We start from the raw sequence: 16670 nt of genomic DNA, 5'->3' as shown, positions 1-16670 counted from the left end.
GGCAACATATTAGTTTGACATACACAGAAGTTTTACTTGTGCTTCATCACTTTACTTTGACTTTGTCAGAGGGTTTTTTGTTTACATTTTTCATTGGCCAATTATTTCCAGTCCATGACTAGTTTAAACCATCAGAAAATGGATTTCAGGTAAGAAAAATTCTTTCAAAGCATCTATCAAAATGTATTATTTAAGATAAATTTATTTCGTATGGATGTGGTCAGTCTTAAATCAGTGTAATTTAAAGCAATTATACTTTGATGTGATGAATGTGTCAGATCTTTAGTCAGATCACTGCATGCAAGATGTGAGAAGGTGTGTTAATGTAATCAATGCCAAACAAGGCTATAGTATACATACCAAGTGATTTTACATGCAGGAAAGGAGCAGTTATGGAAATGAAACAAATAAAAAAGGCAAAATATTGCAAAACAAAATATTTTATTAGATGAAAACCAAACTATATGCAATTTATATTAGCTATATTACATCTTTATAAACATTAGTGAGCATTCTCTCCAAAACACATTAAGGCAGTGGCATCAAATCTCATTATCCCAAGATACAACATTTAAAAAATAGATACCTAAGTGACTTCCCTTAAACATGCACCAGACACCAGTAATCTTTACAGGAATTTCAGCTTGGGTTCAAACATAATTTCTGCTCCATTTGAGAGTTTGCAACAGAGAGAATCTCTTACTTCAAGCTCTAGCACTCTGAATTCTAACAGCTCATTCTGGTCTTTTGCATCTTGCATCTCATTCTTCAGCTGATGTTCTTCTTGTTCCATTCTGTAAATCTGTGAGACAAACACAACACAGCAACACCCTGTAAGCACTAGAAAAGATACTGCATCAAGTTTAGACAAAACCTAATTATTTCAGTTTCTCGTTACACATTGGGCCATGTCTTGCAGCTAAAGAAGGAACACCACATCAGAAAGTACTTTTGAGAACTGCCAGCAGCAAATGGTCAAATGTTCTCTTAGAATAGTAATCTGGAAGTAGCACGAAAATTGATATGAATACAGTATCTGAATAAGTTAAGTAACACAAGTTTTCTTTTAAAATCAAGCAAATGAATCTGAATTACATTAACATTTGGGTAGACTGTTCTCATTGCATTTGCCTAACTAGACATCTATTCTTTATGGTATATGAAAGACAATAATGGAGGGGTTTTAATGACCACTGTTTAATTTTCCAGAATTGTGCTTTGGGGCACTACCAATGACAAAACAGAACTTCAAAACTGAATATTAATTATGTTGACTAATAGCTCTGGTCTACCGTCTAGTTTAACTGTGTGGTCCTTTCTTTGTATGAAACTAAACAGAAGTGTAACATCTGACATAATGCACTGCAACATTTATAATGCCAATGTAAGTGTCTGAATAAACTAAATCTGGCTTGGCTCTAGCTATTTTTAGACATGATTTTCCTTTAGTTATTTTTGTATTAATATTAAGTTACTAATTAATAAAATTAATCTTTGATTTCCTGAGTACTAGCTAACTTTCCCACTATTATCAATGAAGAACAATGCAGATGCTCATCTCTGAGTACCCCAGACTGTAAATACAATAAGTATTAAATCAATCAGTATTACTTAATGTGTAGAAAACCAGTAAAAAGTGGAAGGTTGAAGGGAACAGGCAATTTTGTTAATGATCAGAACAATAACAATCTTTGTGTAACTGTGTGTTTTGCTGGACATGAGAAACATCAGCCAGCTTGGGATCTACTGTTGGTTACACACGTAATTCCACAAGAAAGAGCAGCTTCAATTCCTGAAGAGTAAAAAGGTATATTCGTACTTAATCAAAGACTTTCATTTAAATTTCTGTTTCTGCCTAGAAATAAAGTAAGCAATTTCATGTTGATGTTCCAGTACTTAGTGCATTCAATGTCTTTTATGATAAAGGGCAGCAATGGTGAAAATATTCCCACATACCTTCTCTAGCAACTCCTGATTTGTTCTAATTAACAGCTGCTTTTCTTCTACCCATTTTGAATCCTATGAAGAAGAAGAGGATTAAATATAGATATATTTTGTTAAACAAGACAAATTAATGACTACGAAAATTACAAGATTTTAGACATCATTGTAGATTCAAGTATAAAATGGTCACACAATGAAAAATAAAGCTATCATAAATATTTCAAGGATATATACCACTTTATACTACAGTGAAAATAAAAGTTCCTTCTGTTTCCTGTTGCAAAGTCTGTTTTTTCCTAATAAGCATATAATTTAAAATCTTTACATGTAGCAATTGTGGGAGACCACAGTTATATAATATTTTATGTCATTTAAAAAATATTTATTTACTCAGCTGAACTCTAAACTATTTCCATTGCAAAGGTTTGGGAACTTTCTTGCAAAATCATCCTGTTTTGAGTGGTGAAATGCAAATACTAAGGGAGAAAGGGAAGAAAAACATTAATTACCCCAAATGACTGAAAATAAGTTTCAGCAATACACAGATAATTATTCTCTGCCAAAAATGTGAGAATCTGGCTAATACATAATGTTTGTGACAAGGAATTCAAAGCTGTGGAGGAAGGGAAGTGATATAAGATATTCTGTACTCCATTTAAAAACTGTATTTCTAATTGATCCCTTGTTCCAAAGCTGATCTTTCCTTTCAGGTTTTCCCATGCTTTAAAAGGCCTCATCAAATATCCCTTTAAAAACTCAAGCTACAAAACCTCACTGCCGGTCGGACATTCAGATTTAATGGATTATAACAGCCAAACTAGCTTTTTTTTGCCTGTAGAGAAAACTATTTACATAACATTTCTCATGCTGCTCTAAGATGTTTAATAAAACAATATCCAACACTTAAAATGCCATGATAACTCCAGATTCAATTATCTTCTACGTTCAAGGGACAATTTATTATCTAAATGCATTTACTTAAATATTAAGGATGATACCTTCTTTGTCAGCAAGGTATTTGCACATCGATGTTGCACAAGAAATCAATGAAATCTGATATCCCAGCCCATGAAACAGCCTTCAAATGTCAACTAAAAAATCTGAAACATTATGATATGATATTTACTCCAATTAGCTTTTTTTTAAAAAGTTTAAAGTTACTTTTTCTACTTATTGTCTGCTACAGTTTCATATTCTACCATTTTTACTCCCTTTTCCACTCATAAGCAAGAATGTATAAGTACTCTTTAATTTTCATGGGATAAACAAGCTCTTCAGGGTTGTGGTGCTGTAAGAATAACATACCAAATGGGAGCCAAAAAGGCATCACATTTGTCAAGAATTTTTGAAGCCAATTTAAAAAACTGTTGAGAATAAAATCCGATGTCTACTTTAACATTTAACTGGCATTTTACTAAGGTCAAGAGTTGAACAAAGAGTTGCACACACAGGCTTAGAGTGGATATCTCAATGCATGGATGTGGCAAAAGGCAGGTTCAACAGTCGCAACAGACCTGCAGGTTCAACACAAGTTCACACAAATAGAAAAAACAGATTAATTTGCTCTATTGAAAATTAACTTTTGTTTCTTTCTTGATGAAGTCCAACTCGACTTTCTGAAAAAACCTAAACTCTGTGGGAATTCTATTTACACACCAGATCACAGAGAGTTGAGCATTCATCCATCTGGCACATTACATACTCCAATAGTTTTAGATTTATTATTTACCACTATTAATATTTCATAAGAATGTTTTTCACTTAATATAAATTTTCTTATGCATGCACATCAATGTACCTTGCAGAAATGGATTATTAGTTTTGTTTTACTTCTGAGGGAATACTGACAGGTCCAGCAGAAGAAGGATTAACAAGGGCTTTTGACAGCTACTTTGAAATTACACATAAATTGTTTTATAAACCAAGCTTCATATAATTTTTTAACAATAAGATTCTAATCTCCTGCTCCAAATTTGACTTCAGGAAAATTGTGAAGGTCTTTTCTGCTTCTGTTTCCTAAAGGGGTAAAGTAAGACTAAAATTTTCTGGGATAATACACTTGGAACTTCTGATTCATTGTTTCCTTTACAAAAGCACTTCAGGGACTGGCTTACCAAATGAATACTTCACAATTATTATTAAATCATCATCCCTACCATGACCATCTAAATGACAAAGTAATAATAAAATAAATTTAAAAAAATCACATAGTGCACAAGGAATTCAGTTTATCATCACAACCATTTATTTGTTGAATGTAAATACTAACAGGTCAGGAGAACCAAGCAGGTGCTAGAGCTCTCAGGAAAACACTGTGAACCCCTCTGTGTAAAGCTAATGCTCAGCGTACAAACCACTAAAGATACCACCGTGCTGCTCCCTGTCACATCCCCGTTCACCTTCTCAGGATTACTGAGAGATACAAGGCTGAAAATGTGGTTCTAAATCTCAAAGTGATAACTAATTAAATTCTAATTTCCAGGTATACCTTTCTGACATAACACTCTTGAAGAACAAAATCACAGAAGTAATTTCTTACATGTGTATCCGAGTTCATTTATCTTACTTACATACACAGTACTTACATTATACACTGTAATAGTCAACTATTCTGTTAACATTTTTGACTGCACAGCAATTGGCCCACAACACCTTTCTTGTCAACACACCAAAATGTCAGCAGCAGATCCTCAAGAAGTTTTCCGTCTCATTTATTCTTCCAAAAGCTCAGTGAGCCATTGGTTTTAGATTGACAACATATTCCCTACTTGTAGTAATATTGTATTTACATGGAATACATTAAGAAAATTGCAATTGGTGTGGAAGCTAGCATAAATTACTTTTGCCCTTAATTTGAATATGGTCCCCAAACCTTTGCATTTATACAGAATCTTACAGAAAATTTTTCTTACAAAGAATAAACCATAAAAATAGTGACATTATTCACTTGGCATTATTTGTAGATTGTTTTTGTTCAATGCTACAGGATTGAACAAATGTATCTATAGATAGCTATATCTTATTATCATAAGCAACCTGCAATTTTTAAATTTATTTCAAACAATAAAGTAAAAAATAAATCTTCCCAACTTCTTCAGTGCATTCTAGCAGTTACGCAACTGAACGATTTGCAAATGCGTGCTCATAACTCTTAATCAGACCTTCTGAAGACCCTAGACATTATTAAATATGCATCAGTAGTCACATCTTTGTCAAGTATTTACATACATTATATATACTGAAGCATAAGGCTTGCTTTTACTTTGTTTGGGAATTTGAAAGCAGTTGGGTTCTCCAATAATTTAAACCCAGGAGAGTAACACCATGAGTGGCTTCCAGTAACCTGACACACTCAGTGGTACATTTCTCTAGCATGTCTACAAGTTTGAGTTTTTTTAATTTTTCCATGCTACTCATCAAAAATATTCTCCAGTACAAATATAGAGTATTTATTTTATTGGATGTTATAACAAATATTAACAAAATGGAAAACAGGAGAAAGGCCTTCACCAAATGACAACGGGAACAGAATTTACAATGTGTGTAGACATGGTTTTTTTGATACTATGCTTTAGTGCATTATGTGTTAGAAAATTAATCTATAATGACATTTTCTTAGTCTGTAAAATACTTCCCTTTACTTAAGCAATCAATTGCTGCAGTCGCAATTAAGCCGCATCATTCACACTAACACACCAGTAAGCAATGAAGATGGCAAGGGCACCACTGCAGGCAGCAGAGAAAATGATGTGGTAGAGGACATTAAGAGAGCCTTTTACCTGTCCTTTCTCGATTAGAGCTTTCTCCAGGTCCTCAATTTTTGCCTGACACCTGAGAAGATCAGCTTGCAGTTGCTCACGAGTCTGAGGGGGGAAAAAAATCAAAAAATGTGTGTGTGTGCAGGCACATGCAGGTAGACAGGCAGATTTAATTACACACAGAATCAAAGTAAAGATACTTTATACTGCTTTATGGGCTGTCCAGTCAGCTTTTAATGCTTTTCATTAAAATAATTGCTTTTGTATTTATGTTACAAAATATTTAAAGCTGTCAGATTAACAGGATTTTTCCTTCCTATCTTAGAAAGATGTTATCATCACACATTCAGTGACAAAGCTCTTCCCAGAGGGAAAAAAACTTAGGAAATGAAAAAGCTCTAAGAAGCTATTCATAGCTATTCATAGCTATTCATACATAGCTTCAGTAATTCAAGGCATTGTGGAAAAAAGGGACAACGGAGTAAGAGATCTGTATTAAGCACTGAAAAAGGCCTTTAGGTAAATAAAATATATAGATCCCAAATAATTTATATATCCCATACATAGCATACACTGGTCGGTTCTCCTTGTTCTACTTAATTATTACATTAACTATTACACTACAGTAGGTATTACCCGCTGAGTCCAGTGATGTCTTAAAAGGAACTGTATCATAAAAGGTACTAAACAAAACAGATACAAAACAACCTGTTTCCAGAGACCCTCAGTCACTGAGGCTCTTCGAGCTGTTGCAAGTACTTTTCCCACCCTACATCAGGTACTTTTTCACTCAAACAGCTAAAAAATTCCCACGGGGATTTCCTTCTACATCTTTGCATTTTTGGGTCCTTGTTGTTCATCTTAAGCTTCATCTAAAAATAATAGGAAATGTTCATCCCACAAGAACACTGGGCTCTACAAAATAAATCACACAAAAAGCTGCTTTCTGACTCACTCAAAAGATGGATTTGCAGGGATATGACAAAAAAAGACCAAAACACCACTAAAAAGAAATACCAATAATTTCCAAGTCTACAAAAGGGAAAATTTGCAAATGCTTACAAAATAAAATTTAAAAAAAGCTCATGAAGGCAAAGGAAATACATAATGGCCTCTCCTAAGTGTCAAATACATGACTGCCCCTGAAACTGTACTTTAATAATAAATGGAATTATGCCCTCCATTCCTATTTTATCTTGAGAAGTGATCTCCAAAGTCCTTATTGCTTTCCTTGGCTAAGTGTCCTACTTAAAAAGAGTGTCATAAGTGACTAGGCATTTGTAATATGCTGAGAACTCTAACAAATAAAGCCATAAAGCAATAATTCTACTATTATAAAAACTATATTTCACATGGGGAAAAAAAAAAGGAAAGAACTTTAGAGCCACTACAAAGAACCTTGGAAAAAAAAAAAACACAGAAAAGTTGACGCATTTTAAAGTAAACCCTGAATCTTGTAAATGCAGGCTCTGAGGGTAATAGGTTAACATTTTTAGCTGTAAACAACTCCAGATAATGTCAAGTAGTCTACATTCTTCTGTAATTTTACCTTGAAAGTTTTGCTTATTAACATATAGAAATTCCATTCCCATAAACATATTGTTTCTACACATGAAAATATTCAGTAAGTGGATTTTAAAATGTTTGCAAGAGAAAAGGATTTGGACGATACAGTGCACATGTATGCCTAATAACCATCAATATAGAATTTTGTGAAAATTTTATTAATTGTTTTAAGTAGTGGAACAATTAAGCTAGTGGCAGTTCTTACCATTAAATTGAGTTCTTTCCCACCAGTAACTTTTAAACCACATTAAAATGTCTTTCTGCATTATTAGCAACATGTTGCAGTGGCACAGTACAGTGTAGGCCACATGTGGCAAGGTAGTAACACATAATAATTCATAGTATTTAATAAATTTCTCATTTTGGGGGTTCGGGGAAGTTGTAGGGGGAAGGAGGTTAGTACGTTTTTTAATGCTTAAACATTTTTTAGAATTACACTCTCATTGAGGTTGGATCACCTGGCCAATCTCTGTGCTCAAAGCTGAGAGGGGATACTGGTTCCATCTTCTTTACTCCCTCCCTCAGGCATTTACCCCTGAGCCTTCTTTTATCCAGACTGAACAGTCCCAGCCCTTTCAGCCTTGTGTATCAGGTTCTCCAAGACCTTAATCATCTTAATGATCCAGCACTCCAGACATCACTCAATCATGAGTAGAGAGGAAGGGTCACCTCCGTTGGTCTGCTGGGGACTTTCTCCCTCATGCAGCCCAGGAGGCTGCTGGCCCTCACTGCTGCAAGGGCGCACTGCCAGCTCATGTTTAACTTGGTGTCCACCAGAAGCCCCCACTTTATTTTGTGCAAAACTGTTTCCCAGCAAGCCAGCCCCAAGTCTGTGCTGGCACATGGAGTTATTCTTCCCCACAGTTTTTCTTCCCTTGGTTGAATTTAATACAATTCCTCTTCACACATTTCTTCAGGCAGTTGAATGGTTCCTCTGAATGGCAGCACAACCATCTCATGTACCAACCACTCCTTTCAATTTTGTATCATCTGCAAAGTTGGAGGTGAAACACCTCCAGCTGAACTTTCTGCCACTGACCACAACCCTCTAAACTATTTCAGCCAATATTAAGTCCACCTCACTGTCCACTTGTCTCCTGTTGCCTTTCTTGAAGACAAGAGTGACATTTGCTTTCTTACAGTCCTCGAGAACCTCACACAATTGCCATGACCCTTCGAAGATAACTGAGTGTGACTCTGTAAGAATGGCCTTGCAATGACACCAGTCAACTCTCTCAGTAGTCACTAATCTACAATTTCATGCTGTACTTCATGCAGAATGAAGAACATTAGGTGAAGATGATGAAGTTTCCAGCTCTACAGCTATTTATTGCCCATTTGGATTTTATATGTTCTTTGGTCATTGATCACAATAGTTATTCAAGCAGAGGGTGACTTGTAAACATGCCACAATTCTAGACATGCTGCTATCTGCAAGGAGTTGAAATAAAGTAGAAGTTTTGCTGCTAGTTAACTCAGTTCTTTTTTTGATGCCACTTCTGTTCACTGAATAGAGCTGCGGATTAAGTCAGAGCTCACCAGCTCATTATGAAGTTATTTTGCTCGTCTCCAGTTTGGAAAAAAAGAGAATGGAAAATGCCAGCATGACTTCTGCTGACCTCATCTCTGCACCACCAAATGGTAAAACACAGTGGTGGCAGAAGGGCAAATACCCTCTCACACCTATAATACCTATAGTACAGAGATTAGTGTGAAAGTAAAAACATTTATTTCAGAGAGAGTAAACACTCACACATGCTGACCCAATAGGAGACATAGTTAGCTAGGTACTTTCTGGTGAAAGAATACTCTCAATCTGAGATTTTAAAAAACAAATTATGATTTCATATATTCAAAAAACCACTTCAATAAAAACTATCTTTTTCAGATTTGGGTCATATTTTTAATATATGATGAAAGTACCTAAGTACTTATAACAACCTATCCTGCAATTCATTTAAAATCCATGTCACTATCCAAAATGCAGATTCAACTGGGATATCACTCTCAATAACACTGTCTTACTACCGAAATCTGTAATATATTATCCATGCAAGAATAAAATATGACATCTTTATTCTGATCACACCAGATTAATCTAAATTTTTGCCTTAGCAATGATATCCTCTAATCCTCAAAACCACTGTGCTTTGCATTTCAGTGACCAGCCAAAAATACCTCCTGCTGTTACAAGTTGTTTAAACTTTTTCAATTATTACAGAGTTAAAGGAAATTTAGTTAAAAAATTACCCTTGCTTCTCTCTCTGCATCCAGGGTTCCGCCGACTTGTTCTTGAAGCAATGCATATGCCCTTTGCAAAGCTTGATACTCTCTTGTTAGCTGGCAGAACCTTAGTTCAGCTTCTTCTTTAGGTGTGCTCTTAATGAACAGGGGGAAAAAAGTGGTTTTGTATAAATATATATAATGGGTTCATCTATATAGACAGATAGACTCACAAACATAATAAGCAACATAACTTATACTGAGTCTCAGTTTAATAAAGGTTTGAAATCCTGAAAAATGTGGAAAGGAAAAGAAGGAAGGATGATGAGTAACTGTCTTTACCACACAATTTCAGGACACTGTACATTACTATATAAGGCAGCAATGTATAAAAATGGGAAAAAACTGTCTGGGGAAAGACGAGAGAAAACAGATTTATTCACCGCTCTCTTCAGCAACTCCAGAGCCACAGGAGCTTCAGAAGGGGCTCATGCAGTCCATCCCTCCCTCCTTACATTTTTTCTCTACAATGCCAGGGTAAAGCACACTAACACAGAAGTTACATTTCAAAAGCCATGTTTCCTTAAATTTATTTTTTTAATGTGAAGTATTTTTAAAATCTTGATCTCCTTTGAATTTTGAGCAACTGACTTGAACACTTACAAGGTCTTTCCTATAATGTTGAGGACAAGAAATGTCCTTCCCTTTAATTAATTTTTGCTCCAGAAACTTGAGTTCCAAGGAAAAGAGATTACAATATTATTAAATATTAAACCTAGAAAAAAAGGAAGTTTCTTTTGACTGAGGAGTGTTAGGCAACAAGTTAGGTTTATAAGTTAGTGAACAAGAAAGAAAGACGAAAAAGAGCATCTAATTCATGCTTTGTCCTCACGCCTGGAATCTTCTAAAGTAGGTCAGCAGCGCTGTATATCACAGAGCTGAGATAAAACATGTCAGTGGGTATTTACTACCTATGATCATTTAAGTCTTCATGAATTGCAAAAGCCTCTCTGAGTATTATGAGCAAAGAAAGAAACTCCTCGTTGTATCAAAACAGTCAAATAAATTATAAGGTTGAAAGGCAAACTATTGTCTAAGAACTATTGACTTTTGGCAAAGCACTTTGCCTATTCATTTTCTTTTGACTAATAACAAAGAGTTTGAGAAAAAACAATTTTATTTCTCAGCACAATATCTGCCAAATCTGTCAGGCAGAATATTATCTTATTAATTCCATTGTGAAGTGTATATGTTACTGGACTTGAAAAAAACCAAAGGATTTCTCTGCCAAATCTTTCACAGTTCCTGTGGAACAACAACCGTAAAAAAGTTTACATTTATACTTCAGTGTCGATTTTTTATAGAACTTAAGAACAAATCAGTACTACTTACATCTTCCAAATCTTCTTCTGGTGTTGCTGGTGTCCTGTCTGTTTTATCTGTGTTGTATGAAGTTACAGATGATGTTTCCGAATCAACAGATTCTTCATCAAATCCAAAAAATGTCTCCACAACATGCCTCTGAAAAATTAGTTTTTTTCAGTTACTAGCAAAACAGCTGGAAAATCCCGCTGACTTAAGGTCTTCTTTTTCAGTATTTAGGAGGAAAAAAAACTCCATTGTAAACTCTTGTTCTCTGATTGAACAAGCTACTTTTTCAACCTCATTTGTGTAAGAACCTCCAAGAACTGAACTGCACGTAGTACTGGGTAATTGCCAATAGAATAATGCTTTAGGAAAGCCATAAAAGCTAGTTATCAAAACAGGTCTTACAATATTGACAGTAGAGGAATGCAATATCTATTCAGGAGAAAGCAAGTCAGTATGATGTAACATATGAGACATGTAACCAAAAGGAAAAAAATATTCTGGGGACCAATGTGGAACAAATTTAATTGTTCATACTAACATTAAAAAGAGAAGACAAATTAATTTATAATATCTATTTTGCAAACCTCTACTTAAAAGTATAAACTACTGCTTACCATTTATTTTTTCAATACCATCATTCTCAATTCTTTCAAAGAGTTTGCTCCAGTATTACGACTAATCAAAAAGACATGCCTGAGGAAAAACAGTATTTCACTGGAGATTTTAAGAATTTTACACATTGTTATCAATTACAAGCAGGCTTGCAGAAAATTAGAGAAAATAAGTAGTCAGTGGAAGCAAATAGTAAAATATTAATTGTGAAAATGTGATATTTTATAGAAAACGTCACTATTTTAGGAGTTTCCCTTTCCATCAATTTCCTAACATATGCTCAGAAAGCAGAAAAGTTCCATGGAAACGCCACTGGTCAAAAAAAAAATTTACTTATACATTTAATTAGAAAAAACAGTTTTTCAAGTATTTTTCCTTCTAACATAGGAAACATTAAATGTTATTAGAAAGTAGAAGTTTTTACACCACACAAGAATTCTAATGATCCATCACAATTTCAGAGAAGCAAGAAAATTAAGAAAATTTTTTAAAAGAGTGTTGCTGGAAAAATGGAGTCAGGTTATGAAGCATCCTAGACAGGAGGCTAGCGGAGAGAGGTGGCTGTAAGAAGATGATGAAAGATCTGTCTATCCATCTCTATATTTTTTGCCACTGCTTGATGCTGAGTCACATATCTTGATGTTCCAGTTTGTTATTTGTTTTTTTTTAAAAACATATGGGTTGTATGTAAGAAGATAATACTTTGTTCATTAAAAATGCCTAAAGGGTGAAAAATGTTATCAGTTGTTTTTCCAAACATCATGAATCCTACACTTCAGCAAAGCCAAATTCACTGAGTGGAATGCTGAGCTATAAATTTAATTCAAGGTTCTGAAAGTTTTTATCTATAATGCTGCATCTCATGATAAATTCCAAATATTTACTCTTCCCTGCCATCTTCTAGACTTATCTAACTTCAGAGACTTTTACAGTATGTCTACATAAATACTGTCTTCACTTTCTCACCATTCTTTTAGCTCAGCACAGATCTCATCAACAGCCAAAATACTCTATCTTGATTTAAGTAGTACCATAAAATAGGTGTGACTTTGTGCCTGCATGCATGACACCATGTGCTCCATTTACAGTCTACGGTCCTGGTCACCACGGTCCACCAGGTCACAGCCTCATTACTCGTAAGCTGAACAACCCCATAATAGTTTCACAGTACAGCTTATTCCACTCCAACTGCCACAGACAGTTCCAAGACCCTGTCCTGAATCACTTAATTGCTTCACTTAAGATGAGCCCTTCTATCAGTGTTTTAAAAATTCCTTCAAACCACATATTTAAATGAACCAGTTCTAATAAAATCTCCCCTTGAAAAGATGTTATGCACTCAAAAAAACCCACAAAAACCCAAAAAGCCACATCTTTTCTGAACGGACAATGCTTATTCGTATGCATGCATATAAAAATGATGCGGCACAAAAGGCAAAGAGCTTCTGAACAACCTTTAGAAACAGCTTTCCTTTTGCTAGACCACTACTTTGTGTATTCAGAAGAAAAGGATTGTAGTTATAGTGCTACAGTGCTGCAAAGACACATTACCCTTTTCTCAGTTGTTTAGGAAGCACTGTGATCCTTTCAACAGGCTATGTCTAAGGTGCTTAAGGCAAACAGTTCCCTGGGATAATTCAATCCTTTCCTCCAGCATTCATCAGTTTACCTTTCTGTCCTACTTAACAAAACAAAGGACACAGGGAATAGGTTTAAGCTGTATTCTAAAAATATAAAGACTTATCCTCTCACACTTGAATTACAAACATTTCAGACTCCTCTTTTGTAGGTACAAAGGTTTACCACAAAAACACAGGTGCAATTAGTCCCTGGGAGATGGCCCATCCAGAATTTTGTCCTGCACTGAATACTGGTTGCAGCCCACAACCATCTAAGAGTAACACTACAAATAAATATTGAAAGTTGAAAATAGGGCTAAAGAAATGGTGCTATCTTCAAGTTGTAAGGACGACAAACTTACAATACAAGTTGCAAGCTCAACTCACTTTTTTGACTCCAAACTGATCTACGTATACAGTTTCATAAAGATGAAGCTAGATTTTATGAAGGTAAAGAAGACGGTGGAAGGTAAACAAAACCCCAGAGATTTCAATGAAAACCACATCCTCACTTTGCAGTGCAGGTACGCTTTACTCAAAGATTCTGAGAGCAAACCCGGAACAAAGCTTCATACAGACTCTTACGCTGATTCTTCTATATCCTGCTCTTCTGCCCACGTCTGCTTGCCTGTGGATGGAGCTCAGAACCACCATGTGCTTTGGAGGAGCCTAGCCAAGGACAAACAACTCAGACAACAGAAGAACAGCTGACCCTGCTCATGCCTCCTGCTTCAAGGGTGTTTGGCCTCAAAAATGACAAAACTCCAATTTATTGTCATATATATGGCACAGAGAACCCAGTACCGTGATGGTCAGGAGCAGCTTAGTTAAAACTGGTAATTAGACCTACCATACCTATGGGGGTTTTTTTGCTATACCTCTGCTATACAGTCACTTAGGTAACTCAGGTTAAGTAAATGTCTTCCTTTCATCCTGCAGGCACACACTTACACATGCTGTTTCAAGGAGTGAAAATAAAATAGCAAAACAACAGTGGCTTTGATTTTATATAAAGGTATACAGGTTTGAGAAGATGCCGAAAGCAATGACATTACTGTGACAACAGATACTTACCTGCCTTTAAATATTTCACTAGTAGCAAAAGGAGGGGGAAATAATTTGTATATATAAATAAATAAATCACTTGATTATTAGATGTGAGGGAATTATGAAAGAAAATTAGTATTTTCCATCACACTAAAAAACCCCAACACTCAAAGGAGAGTTAAAAGTCAAAACCTGTTAAATGCTATACAGACTGCCTATAATATTTGGAGTTATGAGTGAACCACTTTATTTTTTTTAATGACTCTTTTCTTTTTAGAGATTCTATACATTTATCACTGTGGAGCAGACACTTTCCATGGCATTAGAGATAAGGTATTTAGCCATTGTATATTTCTTGCACATGTATGAATTGCTTCTTAACATAATTACAAAAGAGCAGTGTTTATTGTTGATCATCTAGTATATGAAGTAACTAGTTACAACAACTGATTTACAGCAAAACCAGAACAAATTAACAAATGGCAAGGGAACAGCTGCAGAGAGAGAAAAAATGGGAAAAAAAGATGTCTGAGTCATACAGTTGTTGATAAACACTGTAATAAATACTAGGGCATCAATAAATACACCAACTCCAGGGCAGATTTCACACATGGCTCAAAAGCTGAATCACAATAATCTTTGAAAAGTATATAGAAACATACTATATTCGGATTTTTTTAACTATAAACTATGTAAATTCAGGTTTCATTCAAACTTTTCTTAAAAGTTTCTCAACGACTTAGAGATTCTTTTATATTGATTTGTTATATACATTTGTTATTTCTAAATCATAAGGTCTTAACTGAGAAAATAGTAATGTAAATTACCGAAAAATTCTGATTTGAACCCTAATTTCCACTTACTACTGCCATGCCTTTAATAGCAAGTATTACTCATGTAGATTTATATGTGTTTTCACATAATTTTAAAGTAAAATTATGCATTAGGTTTTTATAACTCAAGTATTAGTGCTTCTACTGAAGTATGGTGCTCAGTAAACATCAAAGTTTACAATGCTATAAATCAATAGTGACACATAGACTGCATTATATGCAAATTTCAATATAATCTGATTTCTCTGTTGCTAAAGTAGTTTCATTTTACATTTAAATATCTCATTTTCAAGTACTTAATTGAACATGATAAAAATGATCTGAGATATATTTCCTTGTAATGCAATCAGATGTGCTAATCAGTAACTTCTTACCTTCATGCTTATATGTCATTTCTTGGCAGCCAGAAAAATACAGGCACACCAAAGCACAGAGGCAGAGAAAAAAAGAAAAATATAAAACAAGAAATATGAACCCCATCACACCAGTGTGCAGTCTTTCCACTACCACGAATACAGTTTATTTATTAAAGTTTAAACAAAGACATAAATCCATAGAGTTCTGCACTTTTCAAACAAGCTGGGCAAATATGTCTTATTTTAAATGCATGACTCCATCAGTCATGAAATCACTGTAACTCCATTCTACATGTCAAAAATAAACAAAACATAAAAAAATACTGTTTCTGAAGTTTCTTAAGTTATTTCACCACAAAAAATGGGAAAAAAAGAAGCTCCTTGAAAAAAATCGTGCTTTAAACAGCAAAAGATTCACCTGGTGAATCACAATTTTTTCCCTAGCAAGTCCAATGGCCCATTAACATAAAAAATCCAAATAAACCTCCACCAGTTTAGGCTGCTTCACCTCAGAAAAAACTGTCCTTCAGTACCTGCCTATGCAGAGTTGCTACATTACTCCTCTAAACACCTTGCAAGCACAGAGGTTATAAAGCCCATCCCACCTGGCCGCTCCTTTCCTCCGGGAACCAGAGCCAGTTGCCAGCAGTGTTGCATGGACTCCTATGCCCCACTGGGAATTAAAAGAGTGCTCAGTCAAAGCTACACTAGCAACGGTAACCTAGTGCGCCCACAGAGCTCCAGAAATAACACAGCCAACTAATTACAAGAGTAAAAAACAAAACAAGAGCATAAAATTAAAATTTTCAAAAACTTTTCAGCTGAACTGGTGTTCAGGGCTGTAAAGGCTACTGGACTGGCCTGGTAGATCATTCACACAAGCTGTACCAAGGATGGAGAAAGACATGCCATGGATCCTGTTCCAGATAACAGGAATCACTGTCAGGAAAATACTCATATGAGGAACAACCACAGGCACTGTGCAGTCAGAGTACCTCAGAAATGAAAGAAGCTGGAGTGTAGAAGTGTTTGTTTAGGAGAAGCTGCAACAGTAGATGAGTGCAAATCTTCACCCTGTGCGCCGAGTTCCTGGTTATTAGAACAAAAAATGATTCTTTCTATACCTTCCAGTCCGAGCTTATCTGACCACTTTCATGAAATCTTACTCTCATGAGTTATTTCATCTTTCAATTTTCCAGACACATCTGGAAATATATACAACTCCACAGCCCAACTTGATAATTCACTGTGTTAATGCTAATTTTGCATTTAACAATCCCTAGAAAAGCAAAGCCAAAGATTTAGATCAGTAATTTCTTATTTTGAGTGTTTGGCTGGGAC

At 35.1% G+C, this 16670-nt stretch overlaps 1 protein-coding gene across 7 annotated transcripts in view; it reads right to left on the bottom strand.

Annotated features, from left to right (window-relative positions):
- Positions 1–16670, bottom strand: part of JAKMIP1 (janus kinase and microtubule interacting protein 1) — a 162408-nt gene that overhangs the window by 34806 nt on the left and 110932 nt on the right. For all 7 annotated transcript variants that reach the window (XM_027686781.1, XM_027686779.1, XM_027686780.1 and 4 more), the window contains 5 exons: positions 10884–11012; positions 9519–9647; positions 5724–5807; positions 1957–2019; positions 704–802 (listed from right to left, as the gene is read on the bottom strand). In XM_027686781.1, coding sequence (XP_027542582.1) covers positions 704–802; positions 1957–2019; positions 5724–5807; positions 9519–9647; positions 10884–11012 — 504 coding nt within the window. The remainder of the gene's footprint in view (positions 1–703; positions 803–1956; positions 2020–5723; positions 5808–9518; positions 9648–10883; positions 11013–16670) is intronic.

Source organism: Neopelma chrysocephalum, unplaced genomic scaffold (genome assembly GCF_003984885.1).
Source record: "Neopelma chrysocephalum unplaced genomic scaffold, ASM398488v2 Primary Assembly neopelma1_71, whole genome shotgun sequence".
NCBI classification, from domain to species: domain Eukaryota; kingdom Metazoa; phylum Chordata; class Aves; order Passeriformes; family Pipridae; genus Neopelma; species Neopelma chrysocephalum.
The sequence above is the reverse complement of the archived record's forward strand: the minus strand, read 5'-3'. Positions and strand labels throughout refer to the sequence as shown.